Source organism: Prionailurus viverrinus, chromosome E1 (genome assembly GCF_022837055.1).
Source record: "Prionailurus viverrinus isolate Anna chromosome E1, UM_Priviv_1.0, whole genome shotgun sequence".
NCBI classification, from domain to species: Eukaryota; Metazoa; Chordata; class Mammalia; order Carnivora; family Felidae; genus Prionailurus; species Prionailurus viverrinus.
This window is the reverse complement of record NC_062574.1, coordinates 22799719-22826354: the sequence shown is the minus strand read 5'-3', so window position 1 is coordinate 22826354 and position 26636 is coordinate 22799719. Positions and strand designations below refer to the sequence as shown.

Genomic DNA, 26636 nt, shown 5'->3' with positions numbered 1-26636 from the left:
AATATGAACTCAAGGTTTGTGTCTGCTTCCAGTTTCTGAGTAATAATCACTCTGCGTTCAGCATTTGCAGAATTTCCAGGAGCTGTGAACTTCAGCTGGGAGAAATGGAAAGAAACATCAGAGGTGGGGGAGGATAATATAATCAAAGCATTATGTCCAGGCAAAGGTGACATGCCTTTATACAAGGAGATTTATACAAGGAGAAAAATGTATTCTTCTACTTCATATATTTCAGAGATAATCATATCCTGACAGCACTTAAAGAGGCAGGATTTACTATCCAGCTATAAAATATGATTTATAAGCTACCCCTATCTGATATGCATCAATTATAAGGACATAAATTTGACCTCATTTTTTTTTTTTAAAAGGAACAAGCTAGAGCTGCAGGTAGGGTTAAAATAAAAATGATCCTGTAAAAAAAGAAATCTAGAAGGGAAATCCAGATCTCCTGTGGGACTGGAGTGTCACAGACAGAAGCTCCTTTACGAGAAATCTCTCACACATGTCCCTGTCCCTTTGAATGACTTTCATCCTGCACTTTCATTTCCATAGCCTCAGAACCCAAGAAAGACATCACTTTCCAGTACCATGACTTCTCCCTATTAACTCAAGTACTATTTAGAGGACTTCCATTTCCAGCAATGACCTTCAAGGTCACATACTCTCTATCCAGGTTTATACTTCAGTTTTCCTGTTCAATTTACAACCCTTTTGGTTGGTGCCCCTAAAGACTGAAATCAAGTGAAAGGATAATAACTGACCAAAATCTATTATGCTGAAATATACATCATCTTGCTTTCTCCTTTATAGAGTTGCTTCAACTGACATGTGAAAGCACAAGGCAACATGTATTTCTTCCAAGCATGTTTCAGTCCTGATCATCTCCTTAAGGACACAATGACTATGTGGCACCACATAAGTAAAACTTAGAGCTCATACTTTTACCCAACACACTGTCCACAATGCCAATAGATAATATGCCAACTGTATTACATCCTAAAATGTGCCATTTTTCCCCCTTCATCTTCCCATGAATAATGAACTTGAGTCAACACATCTGCCTGGTTGAGTCAACACAGCTTATGATGACAAGGAAGTCTGTATACATGGTAACAATTAAGATTCACAAATAAGACTCAATAGAATTCATTACTTAAAGTGGCTTAAGATATGGTCTGACAAAATGCAAATATTCTCACATCACAAATAGGTATCTACAAGTAGACAAAAGGCACTCCTAACAATCAGGGTTAGTGGGCCCACAGACCCTGAAATTACACTAGAGCAAGCTGCAACACAAACCAAAAATGTATGACCATACCAGTTATCTCCCTATGAGAACAAAGTAACCCCCTGCCACATTAAAAGCCTTGAGATCATCCTGAAGGGAACACTGAGAAAGGAATGAGCTGTGATCTTTCAGTATTACTATGTACAACAGATCCACTTTTCAAGAAGTTGTTGATGAACTGCTTTAAAGGGATTTCCTGGAAAAATTAACTTTTAAAAGTAATTCTGCAATGGTGTAGTAAGTAACACTGTAAACAGACCTAGCTTCGTTTGTGGGTAAGCTGCCCCCAGAATTACCCTAAAAACAATGTCTGCTTTTAATTTTTTTTTTTTTTTTTAATTTTTTTTTTTCAACGTTTATTTATTTTTGGGACAGAGAGAGACAGAGCATGAACGGGGGAAGGGCAGAGAGAGAGGGAGACACAGAATCGGAAACAGGCTCCAGGCTCTGAGCCATCAGCCCAGAGCCCGACGCGGGGCTCGAACTCACGGACCGCAAGATCGTGACCTGGCTGAAGTCGGACGCTTAACCTACTGCGCCACCCAGGCGCCCCTGTCTGCTTTTAAATAAATAACATATACAAAAGAACTAAATCTTTTAAGAATAAATGTGCAATTGAAAAATCAACCCCTTTAAACTTATTAATCTCCAGCAGCACAGTGACTATACAATATGGACCATAAATGGCAGTTATATTATGGAGGGCTCTCTCTGCCAGGTTCAGGATTAAGGGCTCTGCAAGCTCTCTCTCCTTAATGTTCACAACAACCCTACGAGAAAAATTTTATTTATCACCTCTACTATGTAGATGAGGATGGAAAGAAGTCCAGGGAGCCAAGAAATGATAGAACCAGCATACAAACCCAAGTCTGTCTGGCTCAAGAGTCTGAGTCTTAACCACTATGCTATCCAGTACTGGGGAGAGGAAAAGATACCATTTCATAATTACAAAGCACTTTTCTGTTTTTGAGACACTTTCATACAGAGTGAGTCAACTCTTTATAAAAAGAAGTGATTAAATACAATTTGGTATTTTGGATTGAATCCTAGAATAGCAAAAGGACATTTGTGTTGAAACAGGTGAAATTCAAATAAAATCTGTACTTTAGTTAATAATAACGTACCAATGCTAATTTCTTAGTTTTGACAAATGTGCCATGGTTATGTAAGGTGTTACCATTAAGTGAAAGTGACTGAAGAGTATATGAGAACTTTCTGTACTATCTTTGCAACTATTCTGTTATTCTAAAATTATCCCCCCTAAATGAGCTTATTTAAAAAAAAAAGGAAGAAGAAGAACAACAACAACAAGAACAACAACAACAACAACAACAACAACAACAACTCAGGGGTACTTGAATGGCTCAGTTGGTTAAGGGTCCTACTCGTGATTTGGGCTCAGGTTATGATCTCACAGTTGTGAGATCAGGCTCTTCATGGAGCCTGCTTGGGTTTCTCTCTCCCTCCCTCAAAATAAATAAACTTAAAAAAATGTAAAAAGAATAAAAAAATAACCTATAAGTTAGTAACAACTGATAGAAAACTGATTTAAAAAGAAGTGAGAATCACAGAAAGATTTCCAGAGTTTATTACACAGGAAACAAAAATCATTTACTTCCTCTATAAGCAGAGACAGAACAACACTCAGATCAACCAGTGGGAGATTCAAGAGCTGGGCAATCGGCCTTATATCAAAGCAGCCTCTAATGATTCTACTTACTCCATTCCTGCAGAAATCGCTCCTCTTTTGGTACCAAATATAACATTACTCACATGGGGAACCCAGACAGACTGAACATATTACCTCCCACATTACTCTTATTAAGTGCCTACCACCTACAGGCACTCTCACATGCACCTAAAATTCTACCAGCTCCGGAACTCCTTTATGGACTTTTAGCACAAAGAACATTATGTATTTCTCATTTTACTTACGTATGAAATTGTACTTTAAAACTCTACTTATTAATATACATTTAGGGATAACAGAAATCACAGAAAATACTAAATTAAGTGAAGTCATGAAGTTTTTCTATGTGCTCTAGACTGATATTTGAAAGACAACATAGCCCACAAGGGCATCATTTATATTCTGATAAAAATCCTCAAATTTACAAAGTGATCTAGAGACTTGAGTTTTTCAATACGTACCATCTCAGACTGACTGACAACAAACCACAACTTTCTAAGGCCTAAATAGAAATTATAATAATCAGAAAGTATGCAATGTTAGGTCTGTTCCTCAATAGCTACAGTTTCATTAAATATTTCCTATATATCAGGCATTATTTAAAATTTTTTGATTTTTTTTAAATAAAACTTTAATGTTTATTTTTGAGAGAGAGAGAGAGAGAGAGCGCACGCACGCATGAGTAGGCAAGGGGCAGAGAGAGAGGGAGGCACAGAATCTGAAGCAGGCTCTAGGCTCTGAGCTGTCAGCACAGAGCCCAACACAAGGCTCAAACTCAGGAACCAAACTGTGAGATCCTGACCTGAACTGCAGTCTGATGCTTAACTGACTGAGCCACCTAGGTGCCCCTAGTGTTCATTTTTGGGAGAGAATGAGAGAGTGAGAGTACGAGAGTGTGCACAAGTGGGGGAGGGGCAGAGAGAGGGAGACAGAGGATCCCAAGTGGGCTTTGCACTGACAGCAGAGAGCCTAATGTGGGGCTCGAACTCACGAAACTTGAGATCAAGACCTGAGCCGATGAGCCACCCTGGTGCCCCTGGCATTATTTAAATTTTTAAATTATTCCTTCATATTCAAAATAATTGGGTAAAACAAGCATTATTACCTTTTTAAAGACAAGAAAACTGAAGCTCATTTTAAATAACTTGCTAAAGGCAACATTTTTATTAAGCAGCCACACCAGGACTCAAAACAGCAGCCACTCTGGCCCTACGTGGTTATATGCTATTTCTATTACTTCTATAATCCAAATTTTTGCAAACTTAGCACTACTGACATTTGGGGATGAATAACTGGTTGCTCTAGGGGGCTGTCCTGTACACTGCAGGATGTCTGAAGTAGCCCTGGACTCTACCCACTCGATACTAGCAACATCCCTCCGGTTAGCTGTGACAATGAAAAGTGCCCTAGATATTGCCAAATGTACCCTGGGGAGCAAAATCGCTCCCAGTTGAGATCCACTGCCATAATACCATGCTGCTTCTACATGCTGGTGATGGTCACCAAAAAGATGTGACTGCCTTTTGACCTGTGAGCTGGCACTGGATCACTGGAGGCTTCTCATCCTATGTCGATCCTTGGAATGTGGGTTCTGTTTGTCTTTCACTTGCATGGTATATGTGAATGAACCCAGTTAAAGCCTCTTTATAAAATTTTTATAAGGCCTCTTTATAAGATAGCTTTCTAGAATAATTTCTAATTAAAAGAAGCTAACTGGTTTGTTTATTTATTTATTTAGAGAGACAGACACATTGTGAGCAGGGGAAGAGGACAGAGAAGGGGAGAGAAAGAATCCCAAGCAGGCTCCACACTGTCAACACAGAGCCTGATGTGGGGCTCGAACTCACCAAACTGTGAGATCACGACCTGAGCCAAAACTGAAAGTCAGACACTCAACTGACCAAGCCACCCAGGTGCCCCAAGATGCTAGCAGTTTTAACCAGAACCTTTGCTAAAGGCTATTCTGGGCCAAGCTGAGGCTATTCTGAGAACATACTGCTCGTGCAGAACACTCATCAAACAGAAATAGGTTTCCTACTTATTCAGTAATTTGTGCTTTGGCAGAGAGGACAGAGCACAGGGAAGTGGGGCTTCCCAGGGCAGCTCTCAGGGTGACTGATGGAAGCAGAATGGAGAAGGTTTAGAAGACATTAAAGGGGCAAAGTCCTAAGCCAACGGGACTCAGGAGAGCCGAGTTCACAAACAAAAGAAACCATGCGATGGGGTTGTTGGGAGTCTCAGGAGTGGCAGACTCTAGCATGAACATGCTAACTGAAGTCAGAGTATCTCAAATGCCTTGGAGGAAAAAATAAAAACCATAGTAAAGGAGGGAAAATCCTAATGTATGGAAAAAAAGCTACAAAACAATCACTATCACCCAAAAGTGCATTTTTTTCTTGTAAATATACATTTGGTGGAAATTCTAAAAATTCTGACATCTGTGGGCGTGCCTGGGTGGCTCAGTCGGTTGAGCACCTGACTTCGGCTCAGGTCATGATCTCACGATTTGTGAGTTCAAGCCACATGTTGGGCTCTGTGCTGACAGCTCAAGGCTGGAGCCTGCTTCGGATTCTGTGTCTTCTTCTCTCTCTGTCCCTCCCCCACTTGTGCTCTGTCTCTCTGCGTCTCAAAAATAAAATAAAACGTAATAAAACGTAATAAAATGTAATAAAAATAAAATAAAATTAAATTAAATTAAATTAAATTTAAAAATTCTGACATCTGTGAAGAAGTCATGGGAGCTATTCTCCTGTAGCTCCAAAGTGGTTGCTCATTCTGAATACAGGTTTGCTTTCAAAATAATGAATAAAATCTGCATCTGAAAATAAGTTTGGCTCTAATTCTCTCAGAAAAGACTGTACTATATGAGTTTGTACAGCTATCAACGGCACCAGGACCTTTTAAGTTAATATTGTAGCAATAACGTTAACCCTGTCTAATGTCTATTTCACAGTTACAGGAGTAGCAGCCATCATTCTCATGAGCTCCCATAAGCCAAGCACTTGAATATGTGCTTTTTTTTTATTTAATTTTTTTTTAATGTTTATTTATTTTTGAGAGGGAGAGAGACAGAGCGTGAGCAGGGGAGGGGCAAAGAGAGAGGGAGACACAGAATCTGAAGTAGGCTCCAGGCTCTGAGCTGTCTGCACAGAGCCTGACGCGGGGCTCAAACTCATGAACCGTGAGATCATGACCTGAGCTGAAGTTGGACGCTTAAGCAACTGAGCCACCCAGGTGCCCCTTGAATACGCACTTTTTATACCACAGCTCAATAAATACTCCTAACACCTTTCTACAATGGCGCCCCTCATTCAACAGAAGAAGAAACTCAGTGACGTTGAGCTAGAATTTAAGAGAATTTTTTTACTTCAAAGTCTGTCTTTTCTCTTTCAAATAGTATTTCACTGAAAGTCTGCTTTAACTGTTATAAATGGGATAACTATAGGAAAAGGAAGTGCGTGTGATCCCCCCCAGAAAGACAAGAAATGAAAACAAATCTATTACTTGCAGCAAGGTACCCTACTCCCAGGAATGAGCTTGCAAATCAACATAACCCCAAAAGTATTCAGATCTTGATCAACATTTTACTCTCCGATTTCAAAGTCATTTCTGCAGGTGCTTTCACCTTTAGGATGCCCTTCTGAAGTGAGCTATAAGAAAATTACTAAAGCAGAACCCCCTGGAAACATTATTATTTTTTTTTTTTTTGCAAGAGATTCTAGTATTTCCTGGTGCAGTGCTGCCACCGTGTGGAACAACTTCTGAAACAATGCAACAAAATACCCTCCAGAGCAGAAGAGGACTCAAGCATCAGAGTAAGGAGCTTGAGAGGATTTCCACAGTAAAACAGGTCTCAGATAATTAAAGGCCTTCATATATTCAAAATTTTAACCATTTTGAAACAATAAAACAGTTCTAAATGTGTACGTGTGAATACACACATTTAAATTCTATTGTAGACATACCTCTATGAAGACAGTTACCAATAACGGGTATTGGGACTCAGAACTAGGTTAGAATCCTGGCTATATTAGCACTAGCTGTAGGACTCTGGGATAATTTCCTGAGTGTACACTTCTTGATCTCAACATGGAATAACCTCTACTGCATTGGGAAGATAAGAGAACGAAGCAATAAATCGTAAGTAAAAGCATGTATCTGGCATAGAATGCATTTAAGTTTAAATTTCCCTTTTCCTAAGAACGTATGGTCATCAGAATCCTTTGGAATCTCTCAGATGTTTGAGCTATTAAACCTTACATTCATGTACTCACCTGTTTCCTATCAACAGTATTTGACCCAGCTGATAAAAAAGGAAAATCAGTGGTCTAAATGCCGGTTGTAATACTTTTTGGCAAAAAGCAGGACATCGATTGAGATGAAAAGTATGGGTTCGAGATCAAAGGTAGGCATGTGTGTCTGTTGGCTATCTTAACACAAACTTTTCAGTTCTTCACTAAAACAAGCATGAAGAGCTCAAAAAATGATTTGAATAAGAGTATGTAAAACAAGACCAGAACAAGAGTAAGGCAAGGAAGGCACAAGCTTAAGGAGACACTCCACTTTCAGGCTTCTGCAGGTATGGAGCTGGCACCTGAATGTGAGTACCATTTTAAATTTTGCACCCTGTGAGCCTTGCTAGCACTCCATTGAACAATATCAAGGGAACAGTTCTGCTACTGAGAAATGTGACGAGAATCAAAAAGATTTTCTATTTAGAGAGCGATAGGTCCAATGATAATTAATGCTGACACCTGTTCTAGGAAAATCGACAATAAAGACACAGTAAACAAAAGTGGCTCCTGAAAGTTTCTCAAAATCTACCAGGTGACCTTAAATTTTCTCTAAAAGTTTCCTCAAAGGTAACTTGTGAAAATCCCCTGAAATCACCTCCTGATAAGCTGTAGTAAAAACAGATTAGGAAATTTTATTAAGAGTATTATAGTTTAATATAATGTTATATTAAATTCAAACAGAGACCCACTGATGTGTTGCCTGTTTATATTACTTATATAGGTAGGTATGGCATGGGGGAAAACAGGTAAAACAAGCCTAGCACATGCTGATAATTACCGAATCTGATGATGGTAAATGGATTCATTTCACTTATCTCATTTTCATTTAGTCACTTTAATTTTGAATATGTTTGAAAATTCCCATAATATAAAGTATAAATAAATAAATAAATGGCATACATGTTACTTGAGAGTAGGATCTGGCCAAAACCAGCCCTTCCTCCATAATGAAAACTTAAAATAAGTTAAATTAGGCTTGTTCCAGAATCATTCCACCCTCTCAACTGATCTGGATAAAGTTTTAAGTTCTAAGTGCTTGGGTACAAAAAAAAGAAAAGAGCAGAAAAAAGAAAAAGCAAACCTTTACTAAACCATCAGTTACTCCCTATCCCTAATCATCTAATTTTGTAGGTTCTACTTTGAAGAATTTACATTAGTGTAAAAATGCCTTTTTCTCCCCAAAATGGAATTGCCTAAATAAGTTAGAATTCATTTTCACCTCACTCCACTCCACATTCCTAGTCCCACTATTTAACAAGTTTCCATGAGTGCACAATACCATATTCATCTGGATGCCTGAAATTGGGAGCATGGAAGCCAAATACTTTTCATCTTCTCATTTGTCCTCAGGTAGAAAATTTCCAGTACAGCTGTTCAGAGTAACAGTGACTCAGAAACAACACTAAAATACAACTTAGGACCAACTACACAGTCTATAACATAGATACTAATGCCTTGTAAATTTCTTTCTTCCCTTTTTTTTTTTTTTAAACTTATTTGAGAGAGAGACAGCACACATGCAGGACAGGGGCAGAGAGAATCCCAAGCAGGCTCTGAACTGTCAGCACAGGGCCTAACATGGGGCTCAAACCCACGAATCGTGATATCACATGACCTGAGCCAAAATCAAGAGCTGGACGCTCAACCAACTGAGGCACCCAGACGCCCCTATAAATTTCTTCCTGTATGGAATAAAAAAAAGCGGGGGAGAAGTCACATGATCTTACTTGAGGTGGAAAAAAGGAAAGGCTGAATCTTCTTACTGATGGTGACATCCTATCAGAAGTCATAGTTTAAGCACATCCATATCTCCACCCACTTCTGTACCTAGAAGGTGGCTAAAAAGATTCCTGATGATAGTAAGTACCATAGTACCTTAAAAAAAAAGTGGGGCTTGCTTCATCCTTTGACCTTGATACTAAACTTGAAGGAGAATAAACAGAAGCCAAGGCTATTCAAAGAATAAGATGAACCAAATGAAATATCAAAGCAGAGATCTGAGTGGGTAATTTGCAAGTGAGAGGCAATGTCTATTTCAAGGCAAATTCCAGAAAGTTCAACAACAAGAAAAGTATTCAAAGGTTACTCATTTGATTAACTCACAATTATTCACCTCTAAGTAAATATTGTATTAGGCAAAAAGGGGAGAAAAGGTGGCCATATTCCTTCATCTTCTCAGCAATGATACTTTGACCAATCATTGAATTCAAATGAGCTCCAGTTACCAGCAGAGTCAACATACCACTTGGGACTTTCTCCCCTTCATTATATGGACAAAGTTATAAATGTTAATATGAGAAATAAAAGTACTCCAAACTTTAAGGTGTTAAGTTGTTTTCCAGCTCCTAAATGTTTAAAGTTTTTTTTTTTTTGGTTAAGTTTATTTATTTATTTATTTATTTATTTATTTATTTATTTATTTATTTTATTGAGAGAGAGAGAGAGAGAGAGAGAGAGAGAGAGAGAATGCATGCACAAACAAGCATAAGCATGGGAGGGGCAGATAGAGAGGGAGAGAAAGAATCCCAAGCAGGCTCTGCACCATCAGCACAGAGTCTGATGTGGGGCTCGAGCTCACCAACCTGTGAGATCATGACCTGAGCTGAAACCAAGAGTCTGACGCTCAACCGACTGAGCCACCCAGGCACTCCTAGCTACCAAATGTTTAAAACGTTAGTTGTCAAAAGAGAATCTTGTCCTAGAATTTTCCTGTAGAAGAATGCATAAAAATCACTAAGCAATAAATATAACTTTGTTTCTATTGCCACACTGCTAGAAAAGACCACAAACATCTGAAGAAATCATCTTTAAAAAACTGCTATCAATTTAAGGTAAAATCCTCTTAAAAAAATGATGAAAGAACCGGTTGCTGAGCAAATACAGGGATAGGTATGATGCAAAGGTTTGCTTTAAGACCCTAGTATTTTAGTAGTTGGTTTTCACCTCAGAAACACCTACAGTGTGAGACAGATAATCTGAGGGACACACAGAATTCATACTTCCCACAGCTAACCTAGGTTTCAATGTCCCAAACATAAGATTTGTTTTAAACATTCTTTTTTAAAAGGGACCCATTTTAAGCACTATTCTCTTTATAAAAGCAGAAGTTTGTTACCATTGGATTTGAATCTGCTATGAGATCCCGCAGAGAATCCAGAAATCCCTGATCCTCTACCATTTGGGCATTGATATCATGGAGTTTTGCCACACAGACTGCTGCTGTTTTCCGAACATAGGGATCTTCATCCTTCAAACACTTTCGGAGGGGCTCACACAGATATTCTGTAATCTTGTCCACCCGGATGCACCCCATGGTCCTGACTGCCAAGGCCCGAATGAGAGGATTAGGATCTTCACAGTCCTTTAAAAAAAAAAAAAAAAAAAAAAAAAAAAAAAAAATCATTGACAACTGTAGGTGTACATGGTAACTAAAAGTAAATAGTCTAGTTTATACAAACCACAAAAAAATATTTCCTTAATGTAAGCTTCCAGTTACATTCTATATCAGAACAAAAATCATCCCATGCTATTGTTTCCTAAGTACAAATCTTAGTTGCCTATTTAAGAGTTTAGCTTAGAAAATCATTTAATTGTTTCATAAACACAGTGAAGAAATGCCCAGAAGGGCAGCACCTTAGTGAGCTGGTAATACCATCCCCATGGCTATTAGTGGACCTCCCTTAACAACAGGAAAAAAATGAGGAATTGAAAAGATGTGTTCCACTCCAGAGCCAGTCTGCAAATATCAAGTAGAGAGAAAAGAGGTTGGGACTTTCTGGGGCCTACAGCCAAGAAAGCAAAGGAGAGAGAAACTGGTTTGGGCCTGCCCCAAGTTCCTGGAGTTAAGCAGCAGAGAGAGCCCTCCAAGATCCCAATTAACATACATTCTCCTTTTTTTTTTTTTTCCCCCAAATGAGGGATTTATTTACTTATTTATTTTTAAGTGAACTCTACACCCAACATGGGGCTCGAACTCATGGACCCAAGTTCAAGAGTTGCATATTCTACCAACTGAGCCAGCCAGGCACTCCTACATTCTCCTTTATTAGCAAATGCTTCCAAATACAGTACAAATAGAATACTCCTTAAATTGCACTATGCTAAAAATTTTCTTTAAACATTCTAAACCTTGTATACACCAAAGTACAAAACAAGTAAACTAAATTATCTTTCCAATGATGTAGTCCACCTATGAACCACCAGACAGAAAGAATGTTATGTTCTCTGATTTTGTACAATGTAGCTAAACACAGGTAAAGAACAAAAATTCCATAAGAAAGAAAGCATATAGTTTATTTTTCAGAGCAGTTTAATAAAAGCTAATTTTAGAAATACTGTCTTTTTTTAAATGCAGACTAAATTCCCAACAAAGGGGAAAAAAACAGCAAAAAACCATATATATATATAAAATATTAAAATATGTATTTTTTAATAGGTACAGCCTCATTATGTCCATCAACTCTAATGATAGGAAAACTATGACTGCATGTTCAATAATAAGAAATTTCTTAATGGTCAATTTTTTAAGATGTGAAAATTGTAGTTATGTTTAAAAAAGAGATCTTATTCTGACAAATGTAAGGATGAAATTATTTTTCATCTTTATCATGTTTGGGATTTACGTTAAAATTATCTAGTAGGAGAATGAAGAGGAGTCAGGAAAGCATGTATGGGAGAATAAATAAAACATGACTGGTCATGGGTTATTAACTACTGCAACTACAAGATGGGTAGGAATTTATAATACGATTTCCTCTACTTCATTATGTTTGAAAGTTTCCATAATAAAAAAATTAATCCAGTGTTAAGACCTATTAAGTAAGACAAAACAGAGGTAGTAGCTCCTGTGGTTTCTACTACTTCTAACACATAAGCATAATTTTTACAAAGGGAAACTTGATAAAGCCCAGGTTACTGAAACTGCAATGATATACCTAAGCTTTGTCAGCCTGGGTAGGTAAAACATTAAGGCTTCTTCACCTGCTTTTCTTCTTCCATCTGGCAAGGACACCAAGACCAGCTAACTGAAAGCTCTCCATATGGTCTGAATTGGATGACAAATGCTGGCATAAAGAAGGCTTAAAAACATGAACATTCCTAGTCAGTGCCAGTACTTCTCCAGAGGCCCTCTTTTGGAACAGAGGTTGCTTATTTGCAATGCAGACGTTAACTATATCAAGAAACACTTCTGAAAAGGTTACTTGAGACAGAAGAGACTGGTCTTGAGTCCCTGGGGGAAATGTTACCTTCACAAAGCTGTTGACAGCCATGATGGCCATGTCTGGCTGACTCTTGGCGTAGTTCATCAAATAAAGGTACACGAGCTTCTTTAATTCCAGATTGTCGGTTTGCATACAGTTCACTACATCTGGAAAGAGAGAGCTGGGAGGAGAAAAGAGAAAAGAAAAATGAAAAGATGTTGGTGTCAAGCCAATGGATAGAACCTGAAGAAATGGCCTTATTTTACAAAGTGATCTGATGCAAGGACAAATGTCCCCACGGTAATAATAATTATCTCACTGAGATGAATTTCTAATGTTTTTTTTTTTTTTCTGGGGGGGGGGGGGACAGAGAGAGACAGAGCATGAACGGGGGAGGGGCAGAGAGAGAGGGAGACACGGAATCGGAAACAGGCTCCAGGCTCTGAGCCATCAGCCCAGAGCCTGACGCGGGGCTCGAACTCACGGACCGCGAGACCGCGACCTGGCTGAAGTTGGACGCTTAACCGACTGTGCCACCCAGGCGCCCCCCTATTTCTTTATTCTTAATATTACGTATTCAGACAATGAAAATGAGTCTCCTCAAATATAAAAGGAGTTTACACTTTTTCCAAGTTCAAGTCATTTCATGATTTACTACTTTCCTGTAAAGCCAAAGGAAAGTGGCATCATTAGTTTAGAAGGTGAGCTTATTGGATTTTAACATATAAGCTGTATTTTTTTTTTAAACGTTTTTTATTTATTTATTTTTGGGACAGAGAGAGACAGAGCATGAACGGGGGAGGGGCAGAGAGAGAGGGAGACACAGAATCGGAAACAGGCTCCAGGCTCTGAGCCATCAGCCCAGAGCCTGACGCGGGGCTCGAACTCACGGACCGCGAGACCGCGACTTGGCTGAAGTCAGATGCTTAACCGACTGCGCCACCCAGGCGCCCCTAAGCTGTATTTTTAAAATATAGGTGAACTATAATTTTATGAGATTAGCAATTAAACTTCCCCTTAAAGCTTTATCAAAGTACTGTAAAACTTCTAAATACTTCTGAACATCTTACTACAAGTACACAGAAAGCAAATGTCAGTATATTTCTACAAAAAGGAGAATGGCTGAAATAACTGGTCACATGGTACAGCTCCTGGACACACACACACAATAAGCAGAGATAGTTATTTACAGAAAGGAAGATGGACAGCAAAGTCAAAGAATCCACCTTATCTCCAACGAACCAATGACTTCTGCTCTGAAAGGCAAACTGTTTAATCAATATACATACCTAGTTTCAAGCACATGTAGATACTCAACAAACACTAATTAACATTCCCCCAAAATGAATGTTCTTTCCATTTCTTAGAATAACTCATGGGCAAAACAACTAAAAACTGACAGACAAATGTGACACATTAACCAACAGTAAATTTAAGATCCTGAGTAATTTAATTCCAACAACCTGCCCAAGATCAAAAAGATCTTGGTCAAGAACAAAGTTCTAGAGGTAAAAACTGTTAAGTATCAACCTATAAAGCTAGAAAGTTGATTTTTCCAATATGGTAGCCACTGGTCACATGTAGCTATTCACTGGCAGTGTGGCTAGTCTGAACTATGATGTGAGATATATATATATGTATATATATATATATACACGAGATATATATATACGAGATATATATACGTATATATATACACACACACATATACACATACATATATATTTATGTATATATAAAATACACATTGGATCTTGAAGACTTAGTATGAAAAATATAATGTAAATTACCTCAATAATTTTTATTATTTTTAAATTTCATATTGGAATGATACTCGATATACTGTTAAATAAAATATATTATTAGAATTTCATCTATGTTTTATTTTAACTTGGCTATCAGAAAATTTTAAATCATATATGGGGCTCACATTATATTTCTTTCTCACAGCACTGAACTTGAAGTTACTTGGAGGGGAGACTGAAATATGATAACCTGTGAATAGCTCAGCTCTATTTATTCTGCCTCTTTGAGCTATCTAGGCACGGCACAAATCCCATCTCCTCCGAGAAGTGTTCTTCAACTATTCCTATTTACATGTATCTCTCTTTTGTAGAATTCTTATTGCCTTTAATGTATACTCTAGTTCCTAATAATAAAATTGTATTTTATTACTCCCTAAGTTTTCAGATTTTGGATCTCTTCAACTAGATAGTAAATACAATGAAGGCCAAAAGATATCTACTATCATTTTGTTTAAACTATGATATGTGGGGCGCCAGGGTAGCTCAGTCAATTGAGTGTTCAAATTCTTGATTTTGGCTCAGGTCATGATCTCACGGTTCATGGTTTTGAGCCCTGCATTGGACTCTCCACTCTCACTGCAGATCCTGCTCTGACTCCTCTATCTCCCTCTCTCTCTGCCCCTCCTCAGCTTGCATGCATGTGCATACGCTTTCAAAAATAAAACACTAAAAAAAGTTCTAAAATAACAAATGCATTTCATATTAACATATCACTTTGAAGCAAAAAAATTTGTATTTTTTAAAAAATTAAGACGATATTGTTTTACATGTTGCAAATCTCTTTAATGTCTAGTTTAAGCAATGACAGCTATGTCCTCATATTTGCTCCTGCATTCAACCTGTTGTAGAATGTTGGGTTTTTTTGTTGTTGTTGTTAAGTTAATTTATTTATTTTGAGAGAATGTGAGAGAATGTGAGTGGGGAGAAGCAGAGAGAAGGAGACAGAATAACAAGTAGGTTCCACACACTGTCAGCACAGAGCCCGATGTGAGGGTTAAACTCACAAACTGTGAGACCATGACCTGACCAAAATCAAGAGTTGCACACCTAACCGCCTGAGCCACCCAGGCACCCCTGTAGAATGTTGTTTTGACTGAAGTGTAAGAAGCAAATCATACACATATATTAACTGGAAAAGAGAGGAGTATTTTAACAGCTTTTTCAAATAACTGGATATTCTTTGATACATTAAAGCTAGACAAAGGCTTTTTCTCTTTTGTCTTTTTCAGCACACACATTAATCAGCTTAAAAGTCAGCTACAATGTGGAATCTGAAACCATATCAAACTTTTTAAACTTGCTTGCAATAAGATCTATCTTTTATCACTTAATGTGAATGGATCTTTTACCCATGGATACTTCTATGATCTATGCACTGGTCATTTAGAAAATATTGGTTGAGTTATGCAGATCCTCCCAATGACACATTTCATCAGAGAACAGTAAATAATACATTAATTCATTTCACCACCAATCTCATCAGAAAAGTCTCTAAGTATTGGGATGCTGTCAAGCTCATAATGAGAGACACAAGTTTTCCAACAATCTAATTTTTACTTTAAAGCTCAAAATGGATCTGTCAATTTTTTTCTCTAGAAGTGACAGGTTCACTTTGTTCATTTTTGATAAAATGTCTCCCAAATACTGAAGATCTGATTAACTATAATTTGTCTGCCAATCATTCTTTTACTTAAAAATGGTATTCCCAATTCAAACAATCGGCTTTTTTCCAGGTCAACCAATCACACTATGTTATGCAGAAGTGCTTTATGCATAATTCCTATTTTATCGCATGGTATATTAAAAAGACCTGATTCATATTTCAAGGCTTAATAAAATACATTTTTAATGCTTCAATGAAGAATAGCCCTAAGTGAAACAGCCCTTTTTTCCTGGAAGTAATTGGTGATGAAGAATACAATGACTACTATCACAGTTTGGCACTGCTACCTTGATTCGCACTAAGGCATCAGCAGTGCAAATGTCAACACAGTGAAAAGGCAAATAATACCTAAGTATTACTATAATAGCCTTGACCTCATAAATCCCCCGAAAGGATTTTGGGAATCCTCAGGGGCTTGCGGATAATCTGCACCTATTTCCAAATGGTCTGGCTGAATTACGGGGAGAGCAGGGAGGGTGAGAAAACAGACTTTGTTAACGTTGATTTTCATCTTGAATTCAGCAACTGATTCTAGAGTTGTAGAGTTAAGAACATTGGCTCGACCCAATTAAAGAACATATGAGCTTCTGCTTCTCGGTACATTTTTATCATCTCCTAAACTACTTCAGCAACAGATCTGTAACTGTGCCAGCTCTCAGGAGGTTTTATGCTAGATCTGGACGCAAGAAAATCAAACTGGTTTCATTCTTCAAAAAAAAAGTCACAGAGTTCACGTAAAAGCAACTATACTTCCTTGTGATTTTCAGTGGGACAAACCCATTCTTACAGGTTTTGTTTACAACAGTTAAATGAAAAGCAGTAAAAGCCATAAAATAGGGTATGGGTCTAAAGTGACCGACAGCAGGAGTTATAACCCTTACCTAACATCCTTCCCCACAGTCATGGCAGCAATCACCTTCTTCACAGCCTCCTTCCTCTTTTCTTTCTTTTCATTGTTGAGTTCAGCCTTCAATTCAAAGATTTCTCCTACAAGAAAAGAGAACAAATTGGTAAGATCCTAGGACCAGAAAACTTGAGCAAAATACTACACTCTGTAATAAATAACAGGACAGCTGACCAGAGACAGGGCAGCAACTGAAGTAGAGGATTTAAAAATTACAGGATAGGTACAATTCAAATCCCTAGAGTATTAATTGACCATTGATAAAGATACCATCATTTAGGTTATGCCAGAGAGGAAGCTGCAATCCGGATCTTAGAAGTGTGGGAGTGGGGAAAAAGCAAATCTCGTATCTTACTACACAGGGGAGAGAACGGCGTCTGAGGGATGATCTTCCATCAGAATTTCAAGGTCCCAAGGGAAACAATAAATGTAGGCACAGGAACAGGTTCACAAATCTGTTTTCAAGCCAAAGAGACACTAGATATCAGCTCATTCACCCACTCTCAATTTCACAGATAAAGAACTAAGGCTCAAAGATCAGAGTGAGTCAGTGACAGAGCTGCCCTTAGAACTGTGTCTCCTGACTGCTGAATCCAGAGGTTTTCAACCTTGGCTAGACACTAAATTACTTGGGAGGTATTTAAAAATAATAACGGGCTGCCTGCGTGGCTCAGTTGGTTGGGCGTCCAACTTCAGTTCAAGTCATATCTCGCAGTCTGTGAGTTTGAGCTCCACATCAGGCTCTGTGCCAACAGCTCAGAGCCTGGAGCCTGCTCCAGACCGTGTCTCCCTCTCCCTCTGTCCCTCTCCTACTCGCTCGTGTGTGCACACATGCGCTCTCTCACAAATAAATAAGCACTAAAAAAATAAAAATAACAATGCTCAGGCTCTATTCTGGGGCAAATAAATCAGCATGTCAAACAGAACTCTTAGTTCATACTTTTTAAAGTTTCTCCAAGTGATTCTTTTTTTTTTTTTTTTTAAGTTTATTTTTGACAGAGCAAGCAAGTGAGCATGAGCTAGGGAGGGGCAGAGAGAGAGGGAGACACAGAATCCAAAGCAGGCTCCAGGCTGTCAGCACAGAGCCTGACGTGGGGCTTGAACTCACGAACCGTGAGATCATGACCTGGGCCAAAGTCAGACACTCAACCGACTGAGCCACCCAGGTGCCCCTCTCCAAGTGATTCTAATGCACAACCAGGGCTGAGAATCACTGCTCTAATTAGCACTTTAAGAAGCTGACAGGCTTTAAGGCCCCATCCTATTCAACTGATCTAACAAAAATGATAATCTTGAAGCTTCAAGAATGGTACAAACCAGAACCATTTCTAAAGGCACAATCCTGAATGAGTACTCAGGCCCCACACTGGGAAATGCCAGGGATATCATCACTATCTTAAGGACCAGGCTCACCTATCTTCAGAAAACTGGCGCTGAAAGAAAAGGTAACAATCTTCCACCGGTTTTAAAAGAAAGAAGAAAATATACCACCAAGCCTATGAAAGAGAAACCGGCTACTCCCCGTTCAACCTTCCATCTGTACTCTTAAACTCTTCAACAACACTGCCTCATTTTCCTCCATTTCTAGGACTGTGCTTGATGTTCATTTTAACCAGACTTCATTCATCAGTACAGAAACAGTGGGGACAGCAAATTCTGTGATCTATTAAAGCCTCTCAATGGGAAGGATGAAACTGGTAAGAAACATAAAAGTTGACCACTAAAAAGGCTTGTGACATTAAAATCCACTACCAACAAGGCAAACAGATTAATGTTACAAAAATCAGCTTTATTTAATCAACAACTGCAAAAATAGCAGTCAGGAAAGCTGGGCCCTTTAGAGTCATGCTCCTCTCCATCAAGTCCTCAGCTGCCAAATCCAGCTCTCAGGGTTCCCATCATTTACTTCTAGGAACAGTAAAGGACAAGCCACAGGGTTTCAAAAGTCTGAACTGTGAATAGCAGCAGGAGCTGAAGAATCAAAACAGGATGTAACTGAAACTATTCCAATCCTAGCATAAACTTAAAGAATATGTTCCAGTGGCAGCTCTGGTGGGTGTTGCAGGAAGTAAAAGGAACACAGTCTATCCATTTTTTAAAATGTGGTATTTACCCAGCCGTGATTCAATCTGTAGGTCTTAAACTTTTACAAATCCCTGAATAAAAAAAGGTTACCAGGACTCATTACAAAAGAAGGTTTGAAGAGTTAGGGGAGTTTATTAATTATACATTTTTATGTCAACATAGACAATACCTTGGTCATAAAGCACACAAAATGTTAACAAAAGAAATAAATACCATTTCAGAATGGTAAGACAATCAGAAAAAAAGCTGATAATGAATGACAAAGTGCTAATAGTTTTTGTGAAGTATAGAAAATAAAGATAGGGAAGAAGTTGGGTGAGAGCCAAAGAGGGCACAAATTACCTCATACATACAAGTTCTTCTATTTTTCTCTTCCTCCTCCCACTAATCAAATCTACCAACCACTGCTAACAGCCAGCAATGGTTCTCAATCTTGGCTACACAGGAGAAAAATGTGGGGTGCTTAAAAAATCCCCACACCCAGGCCATAGCCCAGACCAATGAAGTCAGGGTATCTCAGGTGGAGGGTCCTAGATATCAGTATTGTTCTACACTTCCCTGAGAAATTCCAATGTGTAGGAAAGATTGAAAGTCACAGACTAGCAGTTGATAAAATTAAGAAACTCACTATGTAGTTCTCTGTATTGTAATAGAAGAGTTTGTTTACCCTGACATAACTCCAAATGACCAGAAGAGGCCAGATATGCTTGCACTTTCCTGAAAACAGCGTATCAAGCAGATATGCTGTTTGCTCACTCTAGACCACCACAGTGTGCCCTCCTATTTTAAAATTAAAAAACAAAACAAAACAAAAACAAAACTTTTTTTCAGGGGCACCAGGCTCAGTCAGTTAGGCATCTGGCTCTTGATTTCGGCTCAGGTAAGGATCTCATGGTTTGTGAGATTAAGCCCCAGGTCGAGTCTGCGCTGACAGTGCAAAGCCTGCTTGGGATTCTCGCTCTCCCTCTCTCAATAGAAAAAAAAAAAAAAAAAAAAATCATTTCAATCTTAAAAGTTGCAAGAGTCCCCAACTGTTAACATTGTGCCACATTTGCTTTATCATATGTTCTATATATTTACATGTTTCTTCCTGAATAATAGTAAACAATAATAGTAAACTGCAGCCATCCTGTCTCTTTAGCTCTAAGTACATCAATGTACAATTTCCAAAAATGATTATCTTATATAACCATAATGCTATGATCAAAATCAGGAAATTTAACATTGACACATCACCATCATCTAATCTATGGACTCAACTCAAAAGTTTTGATAACCTCCTTCATAGTAATTTTACCACCATCCCCCCTCAGGCCAGGATCCAATGATCAGTATGTTATATTTTACTATAGTATCTCTTTAGTCTTCTTTAACCTGAAACAGTTCCTTAGCCTTTGTCTTTCATGATAATGACATTTATTAAAGGTTTAGGCCAGTTATTTTACAGAATGCCCTCGGTACGGGGTTTATCATGGATGTTCCCTCATGATTACATTGAGGTTATGCATTTTGACAGGCATAATTCTTAGGGGATGGTATTTTTTTCTCAGTGAATGACATCAAGAGGCAAATAATGTTAATGCGTCCCATTATAGGTGATGTTACCATCAAATACGTGGTTAAGTTGGTAAATACCAAGTCCTAACCCTGTAAAGTTACTATTTTTTCCTTTGTGATTAGTGATTTGTGAAAGGAAACTTCAAGACTATTTAAATATCTTGTTCCTCATCAAGCTTTCACCTGGTAGTTGTTTTAGTATTCATTGATGACTCTTGCCTAAATCAGTTATAACTATGATTTATGCATGTATATGTTATTCAGTGGGTTATAATCTACTACTATGGTCATTTTTTTTTTTAATATTTACTTTTGAGACAGAGAGTGAGCAAGTGAGCAGGAGAGGGGCAGAGACAGAGAATCTCAAGCATGATCCACACTGTCAGTGCAGAGCCCAATGTAGGGCTTGAACTCACAAACCTTGAGATCATGACCTGAGCCGAAATCAAGAGTTGGACACTTGACTGAATCACCCAGGTGCCCCTAATGATCACTTTTTTTAATGCTCAAATTATCTCAAATTTGGCAAGTGGAAGCCCCTTCAAACCATGCTGCTCCTTGATATGTCCCATCAATTTTTTTTTTGCTTTCTGGCATAAGATGTTCATGTTCATCTTGTACTTTCCCTTGATGCACCCTGGAATCAGTTATTTCTCCAAAAAGTCCTGATTCCTTTTCCAAAGAGTCCTGATTCCTTTTAGTTGGAAATGATGTTTAGAAACCAAAGGGTATTCAGTGTCCTTTGCATCTATTCTGACTTGAAAGAAATTAGGATATTTAATCAGAAACTCCATAGTGTTATGGGGCGCTTGGGTGGCTCAGTCAGTTAAGCATCAGACTTCGGCTCAGGTCATGATCTCAAGGTTCATGAGTTTGAGCCCTGCGTTGGGCTCTGTGCTGACAGCTCAGAGAGCCTGGAGCCTGCTTCGGATCCGTGTCTCCCTCTCTCTCTGCCCTTTCCCTACTTGCGCTCTGTCTCTTGCAGAAAAGAAACTCCACAGTGGACACTCAATAAATATTTTCGGAATAAATACACGCAATGAATCAAACAAAATAGAAGGACCCTTGGTTCTTCAAGACTAAACTTAGTTAAATCTGAAGACAGTCAGGAGGCCGAGGCCAGTAAATTACAACGGAAACAAGAAAGATAAATTCTGAGGCAGAGAAGTTATATTTCATCCACTGGAAGAAAGGAGAAAAGGTCCATTTGAGGAGAAAAGTTGTTGAGGAATAAGAGGAATGATAGTTGTGTCATGGTTAGAATGCTTCAGTAAATATAAAGACTGCTAAATACAAAGCACAGAATCCTAATCCTGAAGAAAAGTAAATCTCAGCTTCTCAACAACAGGTTGAGAAGAATGAAACCAGTCTGTTTTTGATAGGAGGGCCATCTATCACACTAGAAATGAACTATTATTTAGGAACAATTTTACAAAAGATGAGGAGTTTGGATTTTCCCAAGAATCCTTAGTTCCTACCCCACAAATGTAAAAATCAGCATTACATTTCTGATTACAAAGACAATGAGGTTAATAAATGCAAAGTTATTCAAGTAATCCACAGTCTATAACCTAAAAATCATGGAATTGATTCTAAAGGTTCCCTGTTTTAAGTATAAAGAACATATTTAGACAAAGCCCAGATAAAGAATGAGGTAGATCTGGGGTGCCTGGGTGGCTCAGTCAGTTGAGTGTCCGACTTCAGCTCAGGTCATGATCTCACAGCTTGTGGGTTCAAGCCCCGTGTCGCGTTCTGTACTGACAGCTCAGAGCCTGGAGACTGCTTCGGATTCTGTGTCTCCCTCGCTCTCTGCCCCTCCCCCACTGGTGCTCTGTCTCTCTCTCTCAAAAATAAATAAACATTAAAAAAAAAATTAAAAGAATGAGGTAGATCTATATGGAGGGATATGAAAATATCAAGTTTCTATGTACTGTTTGCATGAAGTTTGTTAAAGATAAAAATTTTTGGGGGCGCCTGGGTGGCTCAGTCGGTTAAGCATCCGACTTCAGCTCAGGTCACGATCTCACAGTCCGTGAGTTCGAGCCCCGCATCAGGCTCTGGGCTGATGGCTCAGAGCCTGGAGCCTGCTTCCAGTTCTGTGTCTCCCTCTCTCTCTGCCCCTCCCCCATTCATGCTCTGTCTCTGTCTCAAAAATAAATAAACGTTAAAAAAAAAAATTAAAAAAAAAAAAGAAAAATTTTTTAAACATATGTATTAATACTTGCATTTATATGCACAGAAAAAGACTAAGGATACACCCTGAGTTCACCTAAGGAACAAGAATAAGGAGAAAGAGAAATTTCTTTTTTACTTTTTACGGGATCTGTATTGTTTTAATATTAAAAAAAAATTTTTTTTTAACGTTTACTTATTATTGAGAGACAGAGACAGAGCATAAGCATGGGAGGGGCAGAGAGAGGAGGAGACACAGAATCTGAAGTAGGCTCCAGGCTCCGAGCTATCAGCACAGAGCCCACAAACTTGGGGCTTGAACCCACAAACTGCGAGATCATGACCTGAGCCGAAGTCGGACGCTCAACCAACTGAGCCACCCAGGTGCCCCTGCTTTAATATTTCCAAGTAAAAACTAAAAGAGAATAAATGTGCTGCTGCTACCCTTTCTGCCTTCCTCAGACCTACCCATCTTCGACAAATTAAAATTGGATTTCATCCTTTCACCAAAACAGAACCTCCAAGCCAAAATGAAGTGCATCCCAGCTCTATCTATATTTAAAAGCCTATCCTTTAATAATTTATTCAAATACACTTTTCTGTACAAATAGTAGATCCCCAATGAGACAGTCCACAATATGCATGTCTAAAGAGGTCAGAAACATTCTAGGTGGGACAATCTTACACCACAATTTTTGAAGGAACTCAAACTCAAAAGTTCTTTAATCAAGTTTTCATACTTACCTTTTTTATTGGTTGTGAAGTACTTGGAGTCAGTCATGGTTTTGGATCTTTAATGTGCACCTACAACAAGAGAAAAAAATTCCTTTATCCAAATTATTGATGTCCAGCAAGGAATTCAACTACTTTTAAGAACATTTATAATAATTTCTGTACTCAAAATTGAGTATTTTCTTCCTTACCACCGTTATTGGTGATTCAAGAGATGCAAAGACAATTAAGAATGTAACTGTTGCCTCAAGAAACTAACTGGGGCAAAATAACAGGCTAAATGGAATGGACTGATAATATGAATCTATTATGACTTTGTAATTTTATCCATAATTATCTCAACACCTCGAAGATCTAAAGCTAGACCTTTTTGTAAATACATCTTCAATTAGGCACTCAAATATTTAAGATAAAAAAAAGTTTGTTTTGAAAGATCTCCCAATTACTTTCCATTCAGGAAAATGCGATTTACTCCCTACCTCAAGGGACATATCCTGAAAACACATATCCTGAAGCAATGTTAAGGTCAACGTAGAAAGAGAAAACAGTTGTGCCAACCTATTCACTATTACACTTGAGAAAAGGAATCTAAGAAAAAAAAGACTAAATTAATAGGACAATATTCTTTCACAACAAATATCTAGAGGCAAACATGCCTCATGCATGGATTTTTTAAATTACAGTTTTCATATTTCCAACAATCTATAATATTCTTCAGTAATTCTTTTGTATTCCAAAAGAATAATATCACTTTACAGTTAAAAATAAGGCCAGAAAAAAAAAAGAGAGAGAGAGAGAGAGAGACTTATTCAGTCACCATTGCATACAAAAAAGAATCAGAACTGGTGTTAAAACTTAAAAGATCACGGATCTCAGCCTCAAGTTTAATACTTCTGTTCCAATTCCCAGGAAATTAATCCAGCTGACACATGGTTTTATTAGTAAAACAAAAATGGCATGGACTGGTCACATTTCTCCCTAAATAATGAGACAATGTTTTCTGATTTGAGAAACTCAAGACTTCGTCCAAAGTACTTGGTATCTTTAAATGTATTAAAATTTTCTTTTAATAATATCCCTTCTGCACTCAAAAACATGTATCTTCTTCCTTACCATCATCAACAATACTTACTACCAAATTTAGGACTGATGCCTGGCACCTGCTCATTACTGTCATGCCACAACATGAGTGATCATAAATTTGGCAAACTTGAGTAATACCACATATGGCAAACAACAGTAAACATGGATCAGAGAGAAAAGACCTAAGCACTAAACAAATGGATGTAATTAAGGAAAAGGAAAAAGAGCCAAATAAACATGAAATAATGAAAACAGCCTGGCTCAAATTTGATCTCTAAAATGTGCCACTTGAACAACCTAAAGGAAATTAGACTCAGCTGAGATCTTTCCAAGTGGCTATTATTTACAGTCCTGATCCTTATGCAAGAGCGCTATAGGTTGTACCAGAATTTCACTGAATTCCCTTGTTAAAAGACGCGAGCTAGAACTCACAAACATTATAGAATACAGAAATTCCCATTTTAGGGGCACCTGGGTGGCTCAGTCAGTTGAGCGTCTGTCAGTGTGGAGCCTGCTTGGGATTCTCTTTACCTCTCTCTGCCCCTCCTCTGCTCATGCTTTCACGTTTTCTTGCGTGTGCTCTTTCTCAAAATAAGTAAATAAAACTTAAAAAATTGTTTTGGAAAAAAAAAAGAAATTCCCGTTTTGATAGTTGTTTAAAAAAAAAAATTTTTTTTAACATTTATTTTTGAGACAGAGAGAGACAGAGCATGAACGGGGAGGGTCAGAGAGAGAGAGAGACACAGAATCTGAAACAGGCTCCAGGCTCTGAGCGGTCAGCACAGAGCCCGACGCGGGGCTCGAACTCATGGACCACAAGATCATGACCTGAGCCGAAGTCGGACACTTAACTGACTGAGCCACCCAGGCGCCCTGGTAGTTGTTATAATTAAAAATTAACATGTAACAGGGGCTTGCCTTCTGCAGTATTTTCATAATGCCTTTCTAGAAAAAATTTGAAGAATGTTATAATCATTTAATCCATTTACAATGTACACTAAATTTGAAATGGGCAAATTGAAGAAAGGGAGTCCTTCACATAAAAGACCTGGAATAAATCTGAAATTATCATGTAAGAACTTACACATAAAAAGAGAGAAACGGCTATACAGAAACGATCACTAGAGCCTAACAGGAGAGCCATAGCTCAAGGCCATTATGGCTTAAGATGTTACTATGCCTATTAAGTCCAATAAGATCACCAAAACTTAAAACTTGTTTAGGATTTACAAACAAAATCTGCTTGGAATTTTTCATACTGCTTGTTTTTGCTTTTTAACATTTTATTTATTTTTGAGAGAGAGAGAGAGAGAGAGAGAGAGAGAAAGAGAGACAGACAGAGAGCACTCATGCTAACAGCAGAGAGCCTGCTGCGGGGCTTAAACTCACAAATCATGACCGGAGCCAAAGTCAGATGCTTAACCGACAGAGCCATCCAGGTGCCCCCCCACCCCCCGCCCAGTTTCTTTGAAAAGGGGCACAAAAATTGTTGTTTTCTCAAGATCTCATATTCATATACACATATAAAAAAAAATTTTTTTTTAAGTAACCTTCTTGCCCAGCCTGGAGCCTACCAAGGGTCTTGAACTCATGACCCTGAGATCAAGAGCTGAGATCAAAAGTTGGCCGCTTAACTCACTGAGTCACCCAGGCACACCAAACATATTAAATTCTTTTTTTTTCTTTTCGAGTTTTCCTTATTTATTTTGAGAGACAGTGTGTGACCATGAGCAGGGGAGGGACAGAGAGTGGGAAAGAGAGAATTCCAAGCAGGCTCTGCACTGTCAGCACAGAGCCTGATGTGGGGCTTGATCCCATGACCCATGAGATCACGACCTGAGCTGAGACCAAGAGTCAACGCTCAACCAACTAAGCCACCCAGGTGCCCCACATATTAAATTTTTAACAGTTTTAACCACAGTCTGTTAAACATAAAACTAACCTAGTCTGAAGTTCTACCTTTATTAATGACCCACACATTTAACTACCTCTCTTAAATTTCATTGTCAAGGAATATATTTCCCTATTCGTTGTGAGCACTGTGTTCTTAACTAGAGAATAACATACCCACCCACAAAATTTCAGGGAAGAGAGTCAAGTAATCTTAGATCCTAAATTAAGAATCTCTGCTCTTAAAGAAAGGAAAAACCTATCA

At 38.3% G+C, this 26636-nt stretch overlaps 1 protein-coding gene across 3 annotated transcripts in view; it reads right to left on the bottom strand.

The window, feature by feature from the left end:
* AP2B1 (adaptor related protein complex 2 subunit beta 1) overlaps nucleotides 1-26636 on the bottom strand; it is a 129059-nt gene that overhangs the window by 98650 nt on the left and 3773 nt on the right. For all 3 annotated transcript variants that reach the window (XM_047832225.1, XM_047832227.1, XM_047832226.1), the window contains exons 2-5: nucleotides 23411-23470; nucleotides 16830-16935; nucleotides 12526-12661; nucleotides 10395-10640 (exon numbers count right to left, since the gene is read on the bottom strand). In XM_047832225.1, the coding sequence (XP_047688181.1) occupies nucleotides 10395-10640; nucleotides 12526-12661; nucleotides 16830-16935; nucleotides 23411-23447 (525 nt within the window). In that variant the 5' untranslated portion in view covers nucleotides 23448-23470. The remainder of the gene's footprint in view (nucleotides 1-10394; nucleotides 10641-12525; nucleotides 12662-16829; nucleotides 16936-23410; nucleotides 23471-26636) is intronic.